A 22183-nucleotide genomic window follows, 5' to 3' on the forward strand; every position below is an offset into this window, starting at 1 on the left:
CAATTTCTTAATAAGGAAGTATGAATATTTATGTATTTTTTCTGGAAAAGGGATCAATATTTCTTGAAGTAGGTTGGTGTGAAATTACAATTCAACCCCTAGTCTGCATTCATGATACAATTTGAAACAATAAGTCAAGCTAGCTAGCTAGCTCGTCTTTATTTGGCTTCTTCAATTGATAATTTATTTTTTAATTTCAAATCTAAGAAATCAAATAACTATAGGTTAATTAAAAAATTATTATATTTTTTAAAGAAGAAAACAACAAAGTAAGAATTATAATTAAAAATGCAATTGTTTAGCTAAAAAAAATAATCTTAAAAAATAAATACATTTTAAAATGGTACAACACAAATTCCAAAAAGGATAAATAAGGTAATTACAAATTAGGTAATTCAAAAGTAATAAACAATTTCTTAACGAGGAAGTATTCATATTAATTTCTTGAAGTAAGTTCGTGCACAATTACAAACCAACCCCTAACCAAGACATGCATATATTGTTCGAGCCATCATCGAATCCATGTTCGCTTTAGTTTGTTAAAAGGTTAGAAAATAATAAAATTAAAGATCAATTACAATCGAAAAATTTAATTAAATTTTGGAAAGAGTAAATAATTAAAATATTATTTAGATTTAAGGAAAATTCACGACAAACAAAACAAAAGCTAAAAATTTTTTTTAACAACAAACGGATAAAAATCGAACAAAAAGTTTATATAATTTTATTAAATTCATTTATTTAAGGTTAATTTATTAAAATTTATTACTTTACAAGTATGTGAATGATAATTAAATTAAATTTTAATTAGTTAAAATTATTTTAATATCTAAAATTAAAAAGGTAATAAAATTGTTTAAAATATTTTATTTATATAAAATTATGATAAGTTTCGGTTATTTATTTATTGTAATTATAAAATGAGCAATAACGCGTAATTTAACAAAGAAAAGTAAATGAAAAAGGGATTGCAATTAAATCCACATTCTCAAATCCTTCTCTCATTTCTTTCCTTTTACCATTTGTGTGTATAAAAAAACACAGTGAGCAACTACGGGGTTGCAATTCCTAAGAGATCGCTCATGGCGTCGCCTTCTTCCTCTGAAGACCCTCCAAATCCACCCCTGGAACAACAGCAACAGCAGCCGCCCAAGGAAAAGGAAAATGAATGCCTATACAAGACCAAAACTATTCAATTTCTTGGCCGCTCTACGCCTATTGTTCTCCAGAACGATAATGGTCCATGCCCTCTCCTCGCCATATGTAATCATCTCTCTCCCTATCTATCTATCTATCCATCTTCCGCATGTTAGGGTTTCACTCTTGATTGCTATCGTTTTCTGCTCTGGCCACATTTTTCCTGCCTTTACGTGAAACTATTCGGACGCCTGTTGTTGCTTCTTTGAATTTGATTCCGGTAGACTAGGTAATCGCGTGGGCGGGTGGTTTTTGGTGGATTAGTCGCATATTGGATTGGAGATTTGGAGTTGAATTTATGTTCTTCTTCTGTTTTACTTGTGCTTATCTGATCGCGGAATGTTTGAGGGCCGTAACGAGTCCGTCTGTGCCAATGCTAAATTCTCTTATGGAATATGTTTTTGTCAATGGTGATCGAACGTTCAGTCGTCTGTAGTATGATTGTTTTTCATTGATTCACTCTGCCTATTGATTTATTTATAAATTGAATAGTAATGGCCATTTTAGGGTTTATTACTCTCACTCTCTTTTCCGTTTCCTGATTACTTAGCATCTTCAATATTTTGGTGACCGGAGTGTCCTAACAGACCCACACTTCTTCCATATTTTAGGAGTTAACTTCAGTTTTCCTTCAACCTTTTCCAAAAACGTTCATGGGTAGATGACTTAAAGTTTTTTTTTAACTATTTCTGAACGAGACAGATTTGAAATGAATGTATTTAGGATTTTTAATATCTTTCTTTAGATCATTGGAATTTTTATTTTTATTAATATTATTATTTTGTATGATATTCTTTTGATCCACGAGAACTTCCCATTTTACTCTGTATGATCATTAGCTTTCTTTTAAATAATAACCTCAGGATACCGCATAGAATCTTCCCATTTTATTCTAGCCTTTTATTCTGTCTCTCTATACGAATAGAATTTTAACAAATATTGGAAATCGCCCACAACTTATTTTGATTTCAAATTATATGAAGTTGTGGAGAAATATCAGATCATAAACACGAGGGTAAATGATCTGTATCTTCGGCATTTTACTTTTGTCCTCTCAATTTCTGATTTGTAAACTATTGCCCACACAACTGGACTTATTCTATCTGATGTAATACTTGAGTCTATTTTATTAAGCAACCACAAGTGCACAATACAAGGATAGACTAAGCTTTAAATAAACAAAGCTTAGTGCTGCTAACAGACTCAACCGATACAACAAAATTGATCAAACTCTGTAGCTTACTGTACAATTAACTAGTTATTAACAGGAGTTAGGGACAAACAATACTCTCAACGTTTTCAAATTATAATTGCTTCTTAAAGGAAGAGAACAATAAAAAAATGAAGGAGAAAACCATCGAACCTTTTTCTCATTAATTGTGATAAAATATACAGTGCAGCCATATTTATAGGCTGAGGAAAAAACTCCACTCATATCTTTAAAAAAAAAAAAAAAACCAGTTAATTACACTGGCTCTAGTGAGCTGTCTTCAAGCTACTAGTAATCTAAAGGAGGGGGTCGGTAGATGTTGGAGTCCATTAGGATCTGTGATCTGTTTTGAACTCCCAGCTGTTGATCTTCTCAAATCTCACCATAGATTTCTCATGTTTCAAACATTCTGAATGAAGTATTTCTACTCTTGCATTTATAGATTTTATTTTCAGTAGAATAGGAAGTCGTATTTATGACTCTAGAATCTCTAAAAATGAATAAATAGCTTACTTTTCCATAAATATAAATTATGCATTCTAATATTATATGTGCAATGTGCTGTGCCTGGCTTATCAGAATATTGTGCACCTTCTTTTTTATGTTGAGTTTGGTTGTTTTTGCTACTGGCTTGGATATATTACAAGCAATAGATATTAGAATTCCAAAGTTGTTAGCTACCTGAAGATTGATGAAAACTGAAACAAACTAGTTTCATAGCAGTATTCAGTTAACTAAGGATGCTCATTCTATTAAGATGCTTTTATTTGTACACTATTTGGTGTCTTTTGTTGTTTTTTTTTTGTTAGACTAGTAAAAATCCATCTTCGGTTATTCACGTTGGGGCTGTTGCAGGCAATGTTCTCTTGTTGCGGAACAACTTAAATCTGGGTCCAGATGCAACAGAAGTATCGCAGGAGAAATTGTTGTCTCTGGTCGCTGAACGGTTGATTGATTCAAATAGTAATGTTGATGTAAATAGTTTTCTTCTCTATACTCTTTGAAAGATTTCTCTCACCCCATTTTCTTCTTATTCAGTTCTTATATAAACTCTTTTTGGGTAACAGAACAAAGATGCTGGTTTTGTTGAGAATCAACAACAGAACATTGCTGATGCTATTGATCTGCTACCACGGCTAGCAACAGGGATAGATGTAAATATTAGGTTTAGGAGGTAGGTATAAGCTTTAGTCCTCTCCTAGTCCTTTTGTTTTCATGTCTTTTTCTGAACTAAGTTTAATGTTGTACTTGCAGGATTGATGATTTTGAATTCACTCCAGAATGCGCCATTTTTGATTTGTTGGATATTCCTCTATATCATGGTTGGATAGTTGATCCTCAGGTTCTTATATACTTTCTTTCTAATTACTAAGATAAATTAAATTAACAATACTATAGAGTTTCTTGTGCTCTATGTTGATTTTTATTCTTCCTATTCTCAAGTTGTAGGCATGTGACTTTATCAATGTCTTGAAAGTCTATTTATATATTTGGTTCCTTTTCTAGACTTCCATGACTTAAAAAGAAAAAAGGTTTTATATTAGGGATCTTAAATTTCTTGGTAAAATCCTTTTTTGTTGGTCAAACTCTGGTTGCCATGGTTGAATTATTACAGAATTAGGGGAGACTGTTTAATAAATAGAAGTGCAGGTAATGAAGGTTTTGTGGTAGGTTTGGACTGATAATGAAGCCATTGTTGTAAACATTGGACTGATATTCAAGATGTCTGCAATGTAGCCTACAGGGCTTTTGGTCCCTTGGATCCTCTGAACTTGATCACTAAAGAACTATGTTGGATTCTCCAAGGCTACCTACTAGGCTGTTATTTCTTAATATGCCACCACCCTAGAACTTGTTGGCAGTTGGTACAAAGATATATTTGTTACAATTTTTTAAACTGAAATATATATATTGAAAAAGTTTACGGACCACCCTTTATTGATAGTGGGAATAGAGTTCTATCTTTATTCCGCCATTTGGTTTGACCTTCCTACTTAAATTCAAGGATATACTTCGTTTCCTACTGTTCTTTCTGTGTGCAGGATCATGATACTGCTAGTGCAATTGGTTCCAAATCCTACAACGCTATTATGGAGGAGCTTGTTGCTCTGGAAACACAGCACATGGAGGATCAATGTAGTAATAATCCTGAAGATGATTGTATTGATTTTGTAGCTGCAACAACAGCAACGCTTGGAGTACCATCTCCAAGTCTTTCGAAAAATTGTTCATTTGATGAATCACCTCGTTCAGTCTCTGATGAGCAACGAATGAGAAAAGGGGATCTTGAAGAAGAGGCAGAGTTGTTGAGAGCCTTGAAATTGTCTGAATCTGTAACACCAATCTCAATGGATAATCATGGTGTTGTCGATTCCGTGGGGGACACTTATGCCACCAAATTGGATGAGGAACCATCTCCTGAAAAGGTTTCAATCATAGATGCCGTGGAGAAGGCCATAATAAAAGGCATTTGTGCTGCAGAAAATAATCTTAACCAGCAGCCCAGTTTATCCATCGAAGATTCTTGCAGAACCTCTTTGAGCAAGAGTGATGATGAAGGCGTATCACAGGAGCAAGTAAGCTCGTCACCGTTGAAGGCTGATGTGGGAAAGCCCCTTGAGACTGTTGAGTCTGAAGGGCATAAGATTTGCCCTGACATGTTGGACAATCATGAAACATTAATTGAGACTGATCCCATTTCTGGAAGAGAGAGTTCATTGGTGAATGAGAATACTGACGATATTTCTCACAAGAATGATAAAACCCCTTTGCCAGCTCCTTTTGAATCAGTCGATCATAAACCGGTAGATAAGGAAGACTCAAGTGAACTATCAGGCCTATCTTCATCTGTTACCTGTACAGATTCAGCAGATGGTAAAATTCAATGTGTTGATGTACCTGGCGGTTTGACTTCAACTGTTGGTAGTGAGCCCATGTATGAAGGAGAGGAATGTATATTGGATGCACGAAGTGCGGTTCTTGCAGCTCAAGAGCCTGTATATGAAGGTGAAGTGGTTCTTGCAGAACAAGGTTGTGGAAGCTCAATAAATTTCCCAAATGTACCGGCAAAGGATGAAATTAGTCCAAAACAAGGTAGAAGTGATTTGTATCATAAAGGTTAATGATGTTTCCACTTGCCAATATTGTATTTATTGCCTTGAAACTTATCAGGAAAAGCCTCTTAATTGTTATCAGGGGAGCTGATCAGGAATTTCTTAAAGAACAATGCAAGTCAGCTAACTTTTTATGGGTTGGTTCTTGCCTATCGTTCTCAATTTCTCTGCTGGACACTTTTGTTTAATTTCACTGGTATTGTGTAGAGCCTCATATTGTTATTGCTTTTGCAGCCTTTTCTCCTTACAAGATGGACTTAAAGAGCGTGAACTTTGTGTTTTTTTCCGGAATAATCACTTCAGCACCATGTTTAAGGTCAGCGAGAATTGAAATTGAACCATGTTTTCCTTTTTCTTTTTTTTGACTGCCAGAGCCGTTGACCATTGGTGGGTTTCAGCTTTACTTATAGTTGAACCATGGTGGGTTTTGCTAACCAAATACTTATAGTTGAACAATAAATACCAATTTTTTCTCATCTCATCTTCAGCTTGATGGCCAGCTTTATCTCTTAGCTACAGACCAAGGTTACATTCATCAACCTGATTTGGTGTGGGAAAAGCTAAATGAGGTAAATCTTCTCAATGAACTTTTTCTATATGAGCATAAATAACTTATAGTGGGGCACTTCATTAAAAATATATAATAATAATAATAATAATAATAATTTTGCTTAAAAGAATAATAATAGACATCACAGCAACATGATAGAAGATTTTCTGACAATTATTGAAATAGTAAATTTTACTTCGGTTCAAGGGAGGATTCAAGAGCTCTGTAGCTCTCCACCCTCTGTTCACGAGACTAATGCCAAAAGGATATCCTCAACAAAATACTCCAAATAGTCATCCCAACTAACTAGGACCCACACAGGCAGGACCAACACATTACTAACTTTCACATGAAGAATTTCTCAAATCCACTCTTCCTCCTTTCCTAGCATTCTCCTTAGCCACTGGAGGTCTCTCACATAGATGATAGTTTAATACATTTGAATCGTCTTTAATATGTTCACCTTGATATTTCTCTTAGCTAATCTTAAACTCAAATCATGCCCTGCAATTGTACTAGCGGGACTATGCTTTTATGCAGTTTGTTAATTATTCTATCCAACTTATAACTTCAAATATTTTGCAGGTGAATGGAGATACTTTATTTATGACGGGTAATTTCAAAGAATTCAAAGTAGAAAGTCATTCTAATGAATCTTGGGATGAACATAATGCCATGGCAAGCACTGCGGTTTGTGTTATATATATATTTGAACAATTTTTTACTGCCCTGATATATTTTTCTTTAGCAATTTACCAAGACTATTTTGTACATGCTGCAGGATTATCTTGCAAGCATTGATGCCACCAAACATGCCGGATTGGATTTGAAGTAACTTTCTATCTCGTTACTTTTAGTATATTACTCTTTTTACGAAAGCATGCAAAGGAATGCTGCAAAACACTTCCTATCTTGTTATTGCTATTTTTCCAGTACATATTTTCTTATGTTTGTGTTTATTCGCATTGGTTGGGAGCTCATCTCTCAGGGAACTAAACAAGTGATTCCCACCACCCCAATCCTTGTTTTGCATGATTTCATTCCCGAACCATATAATAATTTGGATAGCTGGAGTTTATTAAATACCCAATTGTTCTTGTCAAAGAGAAAAAACACTCCAGCGTTTTAGACATTCACTTAAAACTCCAAGTACTGGCCAAATTCATTGTCAGTTATTAATTTAAAATTCTAGCGGATATGTTTTGCAGACTAGAGCTGATTGCTGATGATTACAATGGTATTTAAATTTTGCAGTTCTGACCTGCAATTAGCAATAGCCCTGCAACAACAGGAGTTTGAACAACAACCACAGCGACAAAATGTGCAGCAGCCATCTTCTGGCGGCAGTTCAAGGCTGGTCGTGGGTCCTCAGGTATGTTGTTCTTGTTGTAGGCCTTATACTTTCTCTTCATGCTATAGATCCTCAGTATCAATTTTTTATTTTTTATGACATAATCCATCTGGACCTAGCCACCTATGATTTCCATAGTTGTGGTTTTATTTATTTCTGCATTTGCTCCACGTTTTCAAGCATGTGAAGAAAACTAGCAAAAAAATGTACTTCAAATGATAAATGCTAGGCTAAATTACAATTTAGTTTAATTTTCAAAATTATGTCTAATAGGTATAGAAACTTTAATAAATGTTTGATAGGTCTCTAAACTTTAAAATTATCTCTAAACTTTAAAATTATCCATCAATGCTCTTAACTTCCAATTTATGTTTAAAAGATGTTTGTCCCATTTGATATAACCAAACTAAACTGGTGTAAGATAACTTTCTACATGAACTATCAGTCTTAATTGTTTTTCTTTAATATATATTAGTCAAAAGAGAAAGGCATATTTAATTTAGGTCTATATATTTATAAACCACCCCATTTCCGGAATACTTAAAATAGGCAGGGGGTTGCATTTTACAGGTGTCTAAAAGTAGTGGAAAAACCCCGCCATCTTCTTCCGCGAGGACTGACGCAAAACCGAAGGAAAAGTGCAGTGTGATGTGAATTTTGGCTTTGCAGAATCGATAGAAAATCATTTTTATTTAATTTTATTTAAATTTTGTTCCCTGTAAATTGTTTGTTTGTTGTCTTCTTAACAGCATATATCACCACATGCTGTTGACTAACCTAATTCCTTTATGAGAGTTTGGATACAGTTTTCCATTTTGTATATATATTTATATATATCCCCACTCCCATTTCTTTAGGCTCTTCAAATCTTTTTCTTCTGAATATTAAGATCTGAGACGGAGAGATCATAAATTTTGGGGTTTTACTAGTTACTTGTGTGTGTGAATGAAAGCCCGGCCCACAAGACATTTAGGGCTTGTGAAATTGGGCCTTCAGAGAATTAGAAGGCCCAATTTTGGGGCGTGGGATTCTTAATAGGGTCGTCGGCAGTTTGGATGTGGGAACAAACAGACGTATTCGTGATTCAAAGTGATGGGTGGGCGGTTGGATTGTTGTGTACGTTACAACAGCACCATCATTTTGTTGCACTTTTTTTTTTTTTTTTTCCTTTTTCATAAAATCCCACTACTCATCTAACTGTTACCATAGCCCACCCACTTATTTGTTCATCACCTTCTATGTACTGAAACTGAGATTCAAATTTGATGGGTTTTCAATATTTTTATTTTTATTTTTTCTTTTTATAGATATTTCTAGTTTGATTCTTTATGCGTTAGAAAAGTTCTCAATTCCTACCCTTGAATTTCATGCCACTTCTTCTTTTTTTTTTTTTTTTTTTTTAATAACAAACAATCAAGATATTCTCATAGAATAATCTTGATGGTTATAAATAAAATTATTTAAATCTTTTAAATTATTTTTATTTTCTTTTTTAAGAAAAGCCCCGGGGCACTGCTTTGACTCAGTTCCATCAAATTATCTCCAATACTTACCCTCCCCCCCCCCCCCCCCCCTGTTTTTTTTTTTTGTTTAATTATTGGTTTCAATTTAATTAAAATAATTATACAAAGACTCATTAACGTGGTGAAAAATCAATAATGATATTTACTTGAATTGATACGGTGATGATTAGAAAAATTTTCGATCTGAAAAAATGACATTTCTTTATATTGTTTCTTGGCTGACCTTACAAAATTTTCATGAAATATAAATTTGAATTAACCAAAGGATTGACTTTTGAACATTCATAAAAGAAATGCAAGAGAAAAACAAAGGACAAAAAAAAATCTTAAGCAGCGGATGAAACAAAGAAAACGATAGCTCAGGGATGGTGTGGATCCCACTCTCTGATTCTGACAACTCTCTATTCTCTCTCTCTCTCTCTCTCTCTCTCTCTCTCTCGTCCAAATTTCCCTTAAACCCCTCACTTTTTTTTTCTCTCTTTTTTTGAATATTTGGTTAATTAATTAGTATTTTATAAATCTTAAAAAGTGGGGACCACAGCAACGCGCGTCACTGTCTGGAGGAACGTCGAGTACACGACAAAAGAGCAACAGCTGTGAAGTAGACCCCACCCACTACTTGCCGCCACCTCCACCACCCACCATATTATTTATTTATTTATTTATTTATACTTCCACGCAATCGATGACATCGGACGGCTCAAAACTCACCACCGGAATATCAAAGCCGTCATTTTCAAAGCTTGGAAATATCCCCCCCCTCCCCAATAATTTTCACTATTACTCGTTGGACAAAACCTTATTATACCCGAAATTAATTACAAACATTATACATTTTATTCAACATCAAATATGTCTCAACTCTATTTACTTAATATTTTATCGTCTTAACTATTTTAATTACACGATTTCTTAGTTTAACCAAAATTGAATTTCAATTTAAAACTCGTATCATTAATATATTAAATTGGTTGACTACTACAAATGTCACCTTTTTAAAAAAATCATAACAAAATTTACTTAACTGTGGCTTATTTATTTATTTATTTTGTATAATTGAAATTAAATCAGATTCCCAGTAAGGGTACATATAGCTTTTTGTAATAAATAAAAGCAATTTTCAAATATTATAATATTATCATCCAATATATATGGACGAACCTTTACGGTATTTTCCCCTCTTTATTCTTTCATCTTTTTTAAAACAATTCTAAGCTTTTTCTTTCTTTCTACTTTTGGCTTCTTTCCCTTTTTACACTTTATTTATTTGGTTTAATACTCTTCTTCTTCTTCTTATTATTATTATTTTCAATTCTTTTTTCAATATGTTTTTTTGTTTATTCAATTACACTCTTATCATATATTAAAAAAAAAACTTAAGCCGAGTAAAAGTAATGTTTGTGAATGTTATTATAAAAGAATAAAAATAAATAAATTATTATGACGAAAATGTTGGATGTTGGTCGAATTTAAATTTGGGTTCCTAAAGTCAAAGCCCTAGCACGCGTTCCTAATCTAAAATATTTTTAAAAGCAAAGCCGTATCACCCGGTCTCAAATTAATTGAATCATCACTAAAACGATAAAAAATCATTTGAATGTAATAAAATACAAATATTATTTTATATTCTATAAAAATATAAAATACTATCTTACAAATATTCAATTATTTTTTTCTCTAACATGAGCCCGTCATCCTTATTCGTTTAATTAGCATAATTCGATGTATTTAATAATAAATTTTATCTTTTTCAACTTGTGTTATATATCCAAATTTATCAATAAAACAACAATTTAACAGCATATTTGGTAAATTGGGACATATATATATATTTTTAATTTTTCAAGAGGAAAGAATATTAACAAAAAAATAATTATAATGTATTATTTAAAAGAAAACATCACAACTAACATATCCCATCCGATTTGCCCAATTGATACTCCATCACACCATCACAAAAATATATAAAATAAAACAAAATAAAAGGCAAGGGATGGGATGGGAGTTGATCCAACGGCCACGATGATCCCATGAAATGAAGACACCCGAAAATTCGGTTGTTGAAGGAGGTGGGGTCCACCCTCCGATACCAACTTGGCGCGTAAACGCCCCAACAGGAGTTGGTATGGGGTCATTTTGTGTGTAACCAACCGCTTCCTTAATTCTTAATTTTCCAAAAACCAATATATATTATATATATACATAATAAATCAAAATACATTTATTTTATTAAAAATAAAAACGCGGAAAATGGAGAAAAAAAAAAGAAAAAGAGTATAAAGTAAAGAGCTTGAAGCATGCACAACCCTGACAGCTCAACTCTCACCCCTTATTTTCCTTAAATCATACTTAAACTTCCATTTATTTTTGCTTTACCTATTATTATATATATATATAAATTCTCCAATTATCATCATATTTATTGAATTTAAAAACAAATTATCCATATTATAAGTTAAGATAAAAAAAAAAGCATATAAAACAAATATGATTTTTTAATATTTATGTGGGAGAAAAAAACATGTGTTATTATGCAATTGGTTTGGCAATTTTTAGGTGTTTTCTTTTGAATATCTGATCTTCCCTAAACCTAACCTAATTAATTAATCAAAATCCAAAAAAAAAAAAGAAAAAAAGAAAAAAAGGAATTGAAATGTGTCAGGGTGCGGGCAGCTTTATCTTTTTTATTTTTATTTATTTATTTATTTATAATTTAAATTGAAATATTTGGTTCCATCTCCCTTTCTTAGTAATGATTCCGTAGCCCCTCTTTTTATGAATCCCCCCTTTGGTCTCTAATACAAAACAAAATCTCTCTCCCTCTTCTTCTTCTTCTTCTTCTTCTTCTTCTTTCTTTCTTCTTTTTTCTCTGTTTGTAAATTTTTCTGAAATTCTCAGAAGTGGTGCAGAAAGTTTCGTGTCTCGGATCCCTATATACCTCCTTCACTCTCTCCTTCCTACAAAACTCTCCCTTCTCCATCACCATTTTCAATCACAAAACCCTTTTTCTTCTTCTTCTTCTTCTTCTTCTTCTTCTTCCTCTTCTTCTTCTTCTTCAATCAAAACACCCTCACCTCCTCTTCCTTCCTTCCTTCACTCTTTCGAGTTTTCAAATGCAAGAACCTGGGTTGGGAATGATGACTGCTGCTGCTGCTGCTGCTGCTGCCGCCGCCTCTACTGCTGCCTTAAGCGCCGACGTTTCCATCTCCGGCGACAACGCCCAACTCAAGGCTGAGATTGCTACTCATCCGCTTTACGAGCAGCTTTTAGCCGCACATGTTGCTTGTCTTCGTGTTGCTACTCCGATTGACCAGCTTCCAATCATCGACGCTCAGTTGGCTCAATCGCACCATGTTTTGCGATCTTATGCCTCTCAGCAGCATCATCAACATGCCCATTCCTTATCGCCTCACGAGCGCCAAGAACTCGACAATTTCCTAGTCAGTTTTTTCACTTTTTGTTTAACTTAAATATTGGTTGAGTTTGGTTTCATTTTGTGATGCTTTTCTTTTTTCTTCAGGCGCAGTATATGATCGTTTTGTGCTCTTTTAAAGACCAGCTTCAGCAACATGTGAGGGTTCACGCAGTGGAAGCTGTTATGGCATGCCGTGAAATTGAAAATACTCTACAAGCTCTTACAGGTATCTCACGTCAATTCCTCCAAAACAAACCCATGATTTTACTTCCAACTTTGAATGTGAAAACCTTGACATAGAACAGTATGCATGATGTTTATTGATCTAAAAAATTTTGATCCATTCGGAGAGATAGGAAAACAACATAAAGAGGAGTATCAAGTAGTTGAGGTATATGGAGATCGGAGGTCGAAATCACTGCACCATATCAAACTAAAAAAAAGGCAAAAAGGGAGTAATTTAAAAGGGCATGGGGTTTGGAGTTGAAGGCAGGCATGGAAGTGGGTGCAAAAGGGCCTACTTCTGAATACCAAGATTGTAGTTGGGAAAAGGATTGGTCTGTTGGGTTCGGTGAGGGTACCACCAATATGGGACACCAACCGATAACCTTGCTTGCCCTCCCAATACTTGTTCCACTCTAAACAACAATAATATTCCTCTTATTATTATATAATTATTCATCTTTTTGCTTTCCAAGGATGGATAATACATGAACCTAAGCTCCTCCTTTTCCTCTACATTTAACCTATATGATTACATTACCTTAATCACCAACCGATCATTGTCATTCAAGCTTGCACAATATTTCTGAGGATAAGAAAGTTTTGAAAAAGAAGACAAATCTTTTTAGTTATATGATTAACAAACCATCTGGTGATTGGGGGGGTTAAAGAAACTAGGCAGACAGACATATTATAATAAAGTAATCTGTTGCTTATTGATTGGTTTGCCAGTTTTAGAGCTGCCCACCTACAACCACACTGGTCCCTACATTCTCAATTTCTAAACCAGCATGGAGTTCATGATCAGTTATATTCTGCTTTCTGTGTCTCTCTTTTGAACCCTAGCATTTGTAGAATGCACAAAAACTATTCATTACTGTGCCTGCCAATGGCCGCTGCTGAGCACCTAAGGGGCTGTGGTGTAGGGTCTTGTGTGCAAAGATAAACTTTTATTTACAAGGACCCTAGGCCGCCTAAAGAACCTTGGAGGCTCATCCTGACATCTCTTAACAAAACTAAATGCCTGCACTTTATGCAGCTTTTTTGGTCTACTAAATTTGGATCCGTTAAAAGAGAATAACACTGCATAACAATGGGTAAGCAAGTCAAACAAGTTATTATCATCATTCATCTTGTTTAGATATTAGTGTCTTTTTTTAAATGGAGATTCAAATTCTCTCTTTCTTGTCTGTAATCTACTAAACAAGAAACTTAAAAATGCTTTGTTCAACTTAATCTCTGCTGGGTTTTTCTTTTACTTAGTCTTTCATTATCCATCTTTTGCTCGTTGTAGTAGCGTGCATATTAATATCTAAAATTGTCATCTTATTCAAGAAATTGGGGTGGTTTTGAATTGTCACGCCCTCGATTTTACATGACCAATAATGTGTGGCTTTTAATGTCAATTCCAGTCTTGTGGGGGAAGAGGTTGTTAAAAATATAATGAGATCCTTTAAGCACAGTTAGTTGTAGGATGGAACCTTAACTATTGGCACCGTCAAAGTAGTTTAGATCTTTTGCTTTTGTTTAACATTTGATGCATTTCCCATTACCAAACATGGAAAGATGTGCTAATTTACCAACTTTGTATGCTAATTTAACATGGTGCTTAGGAGTGAGCCTTGGTGAAGGAAGTGGTGCAACGATGTCAGACGACGACGACGACGACGTTCCCATGGAGTTTTCGCTTGATCAATCTGGTGGTGATGCACACGACATGATGGGGTTTGGACCGCTGCTTCCAACCGAATCGGAAAGATCGTTGATGGAGAGGGTTCGACAAGAATTGAAGATTGAGCTAAAACAGGTCCCTTTTATATGGTCTTGCAAAGGAAGGGATGGTTTGTTTGGGATTTAGAAGGGGTCAAGAACGTGATGGTATTTTGGTTGCAGGGATTCAAGTCAAGAATTGAGGATGTGAGAGAGGAGATACTGAGAAAAAGAAGGGCAGGGAAGTTGCCTGGTGATACAACCACAGTATTGAAGAACTGGTGGCAGCAGCATTCCAAGTGGCCATACCCAACGGTAAGGAAAAACCAAACCCAACCATTTCATTTCGAAACAAAGAGTTTTAAAGTTGGAATCTCTACAACATCTCGTCTTTCCTTCGCGATTGCAGGAAGACGACAAGGCGAAGCTGGTGGAGGAGACGGGGTTGCAGCTGAAACAAATAAACAATTGGTTCATCAACCAAAGGAAGAGAAACTGGCACAGCAACTCTCAATCAGTAACATCCTTGAAGTCAAAGCGCAAGAGATAAGGAAATCATATGATATGTTGTATTGTAGGTTCGGCAAAAGTATGGTCTGACAGAAAATGATGGGATTAGGTTACTGTAAAATGAGGTTAGAGAGATTATTAAGGATTGTGACACAGATTGGATTGGCTTAACATGTTGTCTTTTTTTAAGGTTGTAAATTGTTGCCTTTTTAACACATCCATTTTTACATTTCTTCTGCTTTCATTTTTTGGATTTTCTCCCATATTATCCATAATTAATTTTATGAAACCAGGTATTGTTCTTATGTCTTAGATGTTAATTATACGAATCTCATCATTTCTAGGTTAAAAGATTAAATATACTCTTTTCTCTTATTATATAATACACTAATCTGTCCCTTTAAATTTATTTTAGTTTTTTTTTATGGAAACTCAAAACAAATCTTTTAAATTTTAATAATGTTTTCTTCACTTTAAAAAAAAAAAAAAAAAATCGTACCATATCCACAAAATACATACAAAATTTTAAAAATAAAATAAACACCTTTTATTTATAAAAAATATCGTCAATTTCATAGATTATTTCGAAACATTTTAATGTTATTTGGAAGAATTCATAAATATTTTGAATTTTTTTTCCTAAAAAGTTTAAGAGTGTTTCGAAAATTTTAAAATAATTAAACGTGTTTTTGAAGTTTTATTAATAAAACTTTTGAAAACTCCTTATTTTTTAAACAAAAATATTAACCATTTTTATTTAACGGTATTTCAGTTAATTTAGGCATAAAAGTAATACTGTGGCTAAATTGAAATAATTTTCTTCAGATTAATTAGAATGTGAAAAGAAAAAAATAGACACCCTTTTGTTTTGTTCAGATTAATAAGGCATGTGTATGGACACGGCATGCGTGGGCTGTAAGGGCCCAATTATGGGCTCCCGAGGCTGTGATGGGCCTCACATCCAGAAAATGGTCCATTCCTCATAAATTCACGTTTCTCACCCTTTTTACTAAATATTTTGGATAATCAAACCCAAGATTTAACACTAATTTAAAACAACAAATAAATAAACATTCAAAATAAAAAATACTTCAATTTTCCTATTATAAATTTTTAAGTTTGAATTTGGAAAAAACGAAAATTGATTTAAAAATTATTAATCAAATAGTTGTCTAAAAATTAATTTCTATTTAAACTTTTTTTTCACAAATATAAAATTTGGGATAGCTGTCTTGGAAACAAGAATGGAATATAATCCAATCATTAATCAAGACGCTACCTCGTCACTGCCACGCTGTGCATCGTGCATCTATTTACCAACACCGACAAAGCCCAATTTACTCCACCTTTTATTTTATTTTATTTTATTTTTTCTTTCAAAAATAAAATTATAATTTTAAGAAATTATTAGATTTTGATTAGAGACAAAAGAAATTATTATTATTTTTTGTTGTAATAAATGGAGTGACACAAATTTAAAAATTAGGTAACCTTAAAAAAAAAAAAAAAAAAAAAAAACACGGACTATTCTGTAAGGTTTTGTTCTGTCTGAAAAAGAAAAAAAGCTGAAAAGGTTTGGAATTGTTTCAGATCGAGGAACAAACTTGTAACTTTAAGGAGAGAGGTTGCTTGAATTTTGATTTGGCAGTTAAATTTTGGAATCGGAAATTTCTTTTTATAATTCATAAAATTCACACCCCACGTTAATTCACCCTGAAACCGAAACCGAAATATTAGTTTTTAATTCGCACAAAAATGTGTGTGTGTTTTGAGTGGGTATTCTGCGTTATATAAATCTTCAGGATTCAGATTGAAGAAGTGGTTCAATTCTCCCATTTCCTCGGAATCTCTTCTTCCTTCTTCCTTCTCTTCTTCTGCCATGGGTATTCTCGCTGACAGTGGCTCAGTTCCTCTCAAGTTCTTGATTTACGGCCGGACCGGCTGGATTGGCGGTTTGCTTGGCCAGCTCTGTCAACAACAGGGGATCGATTTCGTGTATGGTTCCGGCCGCCTCGAGAACCGCACCTCCCTCGAGGCCGACATCGCCGCCGTCAAGCCCACCCATGTCTTCAACGCCGCCGGCGTCACCGGCCGCCCGAACGTCGACTGGTGCGAATCGCATAAGGTTGAGACCATTAGAACCAATGTGGTCGGAACCTTGAACTTGGCCGATGTGTGCCGCGAGAGAGGGTTGATCTTAATTAATTACGCCACTGGCTGCATTTTCGAGTACGATTCGGCGCATCCTCTCAATTCGGGGATTGGATTCAAAGAGGATGAAATCCCTAATTTCATTGGGTCCTTTTATTCCAAGACTAAAGCCATGGTGAGCCCTAGATTTTGACTGCTTCATTCTTGTTTGATTATTCACTGATTTTGATTCTGTATGATTCTTAGATTCGTTGTGAAATTTGACTGTAGATCTATGATTACAGAGTGAATGGCTCTGTTTAGAGAAATCATAACTGAAATCAGCCATGTATGATTGTTCTTGGGGTGGAGTTTGTGAATGTTCTTTAGATCTGGATTGTTGTCATTAGAATGTCTTGAATTTCTGATCATTGATTTCTAATTCGATGAGAATGCATCAAATATATTCTTTGAATCTGATGGGCGGATTCTACTTTCATGTTACTTTCACATTTGGGGGATTAAAAGGTGGAGGATCTGCTGAAGAACTACGAGAACGTGTGCACATTGCGCGTTAGGATGCCGATATCCTCCGACTTATCGAACCCTCGCAACTTCATCACGAAGATAACTAGATATGAGAAGGTGGTCGACATCCCGAACTCGATGACGATCTTGGATGAACTCCTGCCGATATCGATCGAAATGGCAAAAAGAAATCTCACAGGAATATGGAATTTCACGAATCCAGGAGTGGTGAGCCACAATGAGATCTTGGAGATGTACAAGCAATTCATCGACCCCAATTTGACATGGAAGAACTTCAGCCTGGAGGAGCAAGCCAAAGTGATCGTAGCTCCTCGGAGCAACAACGAGATGGATGCGACCAAGTTGAAGACCGAATTCCCGGAGCTGTTGTCCATCAAGGACTCCCTGGTCAAGCATGTCTTCAAGCCGAACCAGAAAACTTCTGCAGCTTAGAATCAATCAATCAATCAATCAATCAATGGTATTTGGCTTCTCTATATATCTTTCATTTGGCATTTGGGTTCTTGAATTTCAAATATTTTCCGTGTTGGTTCCCATAGGAGGTAGACGTTAAATTATGATCCATTTTTGAATCCCATATCTACTAGTTTTTTGTTTGTTTGTTTGATGGTAACACAATGTTGAATAAAAGTAGAGTGAAAGAAGATGTAGCATTTGTGGTGGTGCTTTATGAGATATGATTTCAGTTTATCTTTAATCAACTTATCAATGTTCAGAAGAAGTTGGTGTTCTTATCTTAATAAATGAGTGAAATTTGAAGATAAATATTGTTCTAATCCACTAAATTTGAAGATAAACTTGAATTTGAATTTCACGGAAAAGAATTGATTTGAGTTCAGAAATAGAATGAAATTTCAAACTTCAATTGTGTTTTGATTAAGAGCCATATATCTCCATCTCTCCTTCTCCACAAAATCTGCATCCAGAAATCTGGAAACAAACGCCCAAAGCCTGTAAACATCTTCAAAATTCGTCAAAAATCCAACGCCCGCCGACACCACTGAGATCCAACAATGTCGTTTCTCGCTTCTATCCGTTCTTTCACCTTCTTCCACCACTCTCTCTTTTCTCATTTCGAACTCCTCCTCGTTCTTCTCCGAGAAACTTATCTGCTTCAGAAATCCATTGCTCAATGATATGTTGTTCCTATCGGCTAGTTTCTGAACCATACCTGGATCCACCTTTTCCCCTTTCCAATCGAATACGTTGAATGCGACGGCCGGTCCTCGGTTGATTTGGATTTTCGGGCCGTAGATTCTCACTAGCCCTTGCCTAAACCCTTCTTCCGCATTTGGGTGTTGGAGGTTCGTCAATGCATTTGTGAGCCAATTGATCAGGTACCTTCCCCTAATGCTTATTAATCTTAGACCTACTGTATCTGCGTGGTCCAACCCTCTGCAGTTTATTTCCATTTCTGTGTTTGTTGATCGAGCCGATTCGAAGGGCGTCCCTATTTCGACGATTCCTGTAATTGAGAGTTCTTCCTCTTCAATTTCAGCGTCCTCTCCGATTTTAGGTAAATTTGACGACTCTGGTATAGCGAGATTTTGATTTTGTAGGCCGGGTTTTGAGATTTGTTCAGTTTTGATCTCTGTACTCTCTGGTTCTTCTGGAAATGGAAATTGTGGTGATGTTGAGATAAGGCTTATAACGCCGATACTCGAAGGTGAAGTAACTAAACTCTCTATGAATGAAACATTGGATTTCTTGATGAACAAACAGCCAAATCCTGATGGGTTTTCGCCGAAAATTTTGTAGAAAGAAGAAATTAGAAATTCGGGCTTGAACAGAGAGAGGCCTAAAGTTTCCATGTCCTTTGCTCCGAGTGCACATGTATCTAGGCAGACATCCCAGTCATTTTCCCGAGCTATGTTCAGCCATTGATATGAATATGGAGTTCCTGTTAATCTTGACTGAAGTGGAAAAACAAATAGTCCCCTTTTCGTCTTCCTCTTCTTCTTTCGTTTACTCACGATTAGTCTTCTTAATTTTCCGGTGGCGAGGGTTAGATTTGGCCATAAGAACTCAGCTGAGCTGATTCTAGCTCCTTTCTTCTTGGAGCTTTCTACCATCAATTCAACTGCCTCGCTCTTGTGATCATAAACTGTGACCAAATTTCTATTGTACTGAAAAGGGTAAGTGTCTGCCAGAAGTTTGAAGGCTGATGATTGATTGGCTGTGAATACCATAGCGTAATCATCTTCTGATAAATTCATAAACCTCATGATTCTACTTCTGATTCTGGACTCAAATTCTGATTCTTGACCACAATTCCCCACCTGGGTATTTGGTTTCGCTGATCTATGGGAGATGTTGAAGAATGGCGATCCCGGGGAATGCAGAAACGGAGGAGGGGAACCTGATGGAGAAGAAGAATATGCAGCAGCTGTAGCCATTGGGAAACTTTGCTGTTGAGCATAGGAAAAGAGACACTGGCCATTGTAATCTAGACAGACATGTTTGGAGAGGGCAAGATGATTGTATTCATCAGCTCGGATTTGATCGATCTGTTGTGTGTCCGGGTACAGAGGGTATGCTCTAACGAAGTAAGTAAACGCATCGTTTAGAGAAGGAATTGATTCGTGGTCGGAGAAGCGAGCATTCGGGTGAAGAGACGTCTGTGTTGCTCCATGAAAGTTGTATGCAGGAGTTGAAGCTAATGGCAGGGAAGAATCAGGAAGACCAAGAAACAGAGGTCGACAGCAGCCTCGAAGGCAGGCCTTCGAGGCCTCTCTAATACAAGGAGATTGCATATTCTGAAGTTTGATCTGCTTGGAACATAGATAAAAGGAAGCAAACTTTTTGGTCAAATAATTTAATTGTCACAACCACCTTCTGATGCAGACCAAACTACCTATCTCATTAATATGGAATATCAAAATTCAAACAAAGAAATCGTTGGATTTGTGGCTGTGGTTGTCGACATTGATGTAGAAGAAGATGGAATCTTGTCGAAACACAAGATGACAAGCAGAAGAAGGTAAGTTGGAAAGCTTGGTGATGGATGGCTCTTTCATGGTGGGCTCAAGAATTCGCTTCTTTTCAAATATCAGTATGGAAATGGGAATTCATATTATGAATGGGATTTTGGAAAAATATCAGAGGGAGAACAAGAAGAATGGTCAATTTCAAATTCTTATGTTATCAACGCGTTCATTGAACGACGTGTCGTATTCGTTAACTTGTTTGATTATCACATCACAAGCTTGAACAGAACATAAAAGACACAAATTATAGCTTCCTTTTCTTAGACTTTGGACAATATGATGATATATCCTCAACCTTTTTGACCAACGAAAAGTCTAAGATATTTGTATGGAATTATTGCCTTTCTATATCAATTTGAAGCTCATTTCAATTTTTTTTTTTTAGGGCAACTAGTAGTTATATCATTTGTGTTGGACCTTCGTCGACCTTCTGGAATAGTGTCATACCATGATATGAAATGTCAAAGTAGTTCGTGTTCGTAATAAATACGATTAGGGGTGTAGTTGTAAAGAGGGTCCATGTTCATCCCCTAGAAGACAGGGCACCATCCCATCCCATTCCAGCAATAACTCACTCACTGCCATCAATATACATTTTGGTGTTTAAGCATCGAGAGAAAGAGAAACACGTAACAATATCGGACAAAGTAATCGTTAGTGTTAAAAAGAGTATCAGAGGGATATAGATATCAACTCGTGTCTTGTGCTGCAAAGCCAACGCCCAGTGCCCAGGGAACAACAACACGACAACAGATACACCTCATCGACGTTCTAGTAATTCTTTTCGTCTCTATCAAGTAGTTTCTGATCTTCAAATTTTCAAGTCTCCAAAATGATAGGTTTATTGAATTTGTTATAATAGAGAGTGTTTAGTATATGATGTTTGCCCTAGGAAATATGATGCATTTATTAGGCATTTTGGTAGCGGTCAGACACGGTGTGTCTTGACATTACTCCTCATCCTAATAAGGAAAGTTGCGGACAAGGACGAATAGAGTCGAGATACTTGAACACAAATCTTTGAAGGTGCAAATAGGAAATAAATTTGAGAAAAAGAAAAGGTAGTCGTATTTGTACCTGCTACAACTACTCAACAAGAGAAGTTCCAAAGAAGAAGAGTGCTACTCAACAAGAGAAGTTCCAAAGAAGAAGAGTGCTACTCAACAAGAGAAGTTCCAAAGAAGAAGAGTGCTACTCAACAAGAGAAGTTCCAAAGAAGAAGAGTGCTACTCAACAAGAGAAGTTCCAAAGAAGAAGAGTGCTACTCAACAAGAGAAGTTCCAAAGAAGAAGAGTGCTACTCAACAAGAGAAGTTCCAAAGAAGAAGAGTGCTACTCAACAAGAGAAGTTCCAAAGAAGAAGAGTGCTGGATTGAAGGTAGTTTGGGGGTTGGAGGAAGAAGGCAGTTGATGTTTTGATGGATAAACAAGCTGGAAGCAAAGCAAAACCAGACGAAGGGCAACTCTCCTTTGGCAGGACATGAGAGAAAGAGACATCAATGCCTGCCTGCCAAATCAGAGAAGCCCTTCCCCCAGTTGGCTTAGTGGTATTACCTAACAAAAATAATAATGTAAAAAGCATATGCAGCGCCACGACTGAGTGAGGTTTTTATAGGGAAACTCAAAAACAATATTGGATCATCAGCATATGCCATTGGATATCCTTTTCTTTCCCCACGCATCATTCCCTTTCCTTTCATCAATATACATTTGAGCT

General features: G+C 35.5%; 4 protein-coding genes across 6 annotated transcripts; 3 read left to right on the plus strand and 1 right to left on the minus strand.

Annotated features, from left to right (window-relative positions):
• The first annotated feature begins 978 nt into the window (after window positions 1–978).
• LOC111794873 (uncharacterized) lies at window positions 979–8277 on the plus strand. Of its 3 annotated transcripts, none has more exons than XM_023677048.2 (12): window positions 979–1263; window positions 3263–3381; window positions 3475–3581; window positions 3662–3749; window positions 4450–5500; window positions 5603–5657; window positions 5755–5836; window positions 6009–6089; window positions 6656–6748; window positions 6852–6901; window positions 7325–7442; window positions 7992–8277. In XM_023677048.2, exons 1-12 carry the CDS (start codon window positions 1083–1085, stop codon window positions 8073–8075), a joined length of 2109 nt encoding a protein of 702 aa, XP_023532816.1. In that variant the 5' UTR covers window positions 979–1082; the 3' UTR covers window positions 8076–8277. The 3 variants fall into 3 exon arrangements, with proteins under 3 accessions (XP_023532816.1, XP_023532814.1, XP_086980394.1); XM_023677046.2 differs by having other exon boundaries at window positions 981–1263; window positions 6656–6760; XM_087124268.1 differs by having other exon boundaries at window positions 1128–1263; window positions 3217–3381; window positions 6656–6760.
• Window positions 8278–11713: 3436 nt separating this feature from the next.
• On the plus strand, window positions 11714–15030 carry LOC111794874 (homeobox protein knotted-1-like 7). The gene is made up of 5 exons (XM_087124266.1): window positions 11714–12384; window positions 12465–12585; window positions 14195–14388; window positions 14475–14606; window positions 14701–15030. The coding sequence occupies exons 1-5, from the start codon at window positions 12058–12060 to the stop codon at window positions 14839–14841; spliced, it is 915 nt and encodes a 304-aa protein (XP_086980392.1). The 5' UTR covers window positions 11714–12057; the 3' UTR covers window positions 14842–15030.
• A 1365-nt stretch (window positions 15031–16395) lies between these two features.
• Window positions 16396–18168, plus strand: LOC111795697 (bifunctional dTDP-4-dehydrorhamnose 3,5-epimerase/dTDP-4-dehydrorhamnose reductase). The gene is made up of 2 exons (XM_023678258.2): window positions 16396–17127; window positions 17460–18168. Exons 1-2 carry the CDS (start codon window positions 16681–16683, stop codon window positions 17910–17912), a joined length of 900 nt encoding a protein of 299 aa, XP_023534026.2. The 5' UTR covers window positions 16396–16680; the 3' UTR covers window positions 17913–18168.
• Window positions 18169–18289: 121 nt separating this feature from the next.
• Window positions 18290–20468, minus strand: LOC111795695 (uncharacterized). Its single transcript, XM_087124188.1, has one exon. The coding sequence runs from the start codon at window positions 20231–20233 to the stop codon at window positions 18335–18337; it is 1899 nt and encodes a 632-aa protein (XP_086980314.1). The 5' UTR covers window positions 20234–20468; the 3' UTR covers window positions 18290–18334.
• Between the last annotated feature and the right edge of the window lie 1715 nt (window positions 20469–22183).

The sequence above is a fragment of the Cucurbita pepo genome, chromosome 5, assembly GCF_057944985.1.
Source record: "Cucurbita pepo subsp. pepo isolate OVF chromosome 5, ASM5794498v1, whole genome shotgun sequence".
Taxonomy (NCBI): domain Eukaryota; kingdom Viridiplantae; phylum Streptophyta; class Magnoliopsida; order Cucurbitales; family Cucurbitaceae; genus Cucurbita; species Cucurbita pepo.

What these genes read in the sequence shown, in the direction of transcription:
- LOC111794873 (XM_023677046.2), top strand. Translation starts at nt 1,083, where the DNA reads ATGGCGTCGCCTTCTTCCTCTGAAGACCCTCCAAATCCACCCCTGGAA. An exon ending in GTTGGATAGTTGATCCTCAG is followed by an intron (nt 3,750 to 4,449) that starts GTTCTTATATAC and finishes TTCTGTGTGCAG; the next exon opens with GATCATGATACTGCTAGTGC. An exon ending in CATGCCGGATTGGATTTGAA is followed by an intron (nt 6,902 to 7,324) that starts GTAACTTTCTAT and finishes TAAATTTTGCAG; the next exon opens with TTCTGACCTGCAATTAGCAA.
- LOC111794874 (XM_087124266.1), top strand. Translation starts at nt 12,058, where the DNA reads ATGCAAGAACCTGGGTTGGGAATGATGACTGCTGCTGCTGCTGCTGCT. An exon ending in AAGAACTCGACAATTTCCTA is followed by an intron (nt 12,385 to 12,464) that starts GTCAGTTTTTTC and finishes TTTTTTCTTCAG; the next exon opens with GCGCAGTATATGATCGTTTT. An exon ending in CCAAGTGGCCATACCCAACG is followed by an intron (nt 14,607 to 14,700) that starts GTAAGGAAAAAC and finishes TCGCGATTGCAG; the next exon opens with GAAGACGACAAGGCGAAGCT.
- LOC111795697 (XM_023678258.2), top strand. Translation starts at nt 16,681, where the DNA reads ATGGGTATTCTCGCTGACAGTGGCTCAGTTCCTCTCAAGTTCTTGATT. An exon ending in ATTCCAAGACTAAAGCCATG is followed by an intron (nt 17,128 to 17,459) that starts GTGAGCCCTAGA and finishes GGGGATTAAAAG; the next exon opens with GTGGAGGATCTGCTGAAGAA.
- LOC111795695 (XM_087124188.1), bottom strand. Translation starts at nt 20,233, where the DNA reads ATGCAATCTCCTTGTATTAGAGAGGCCTCGAAGGCCTGCCTTCGAGGC.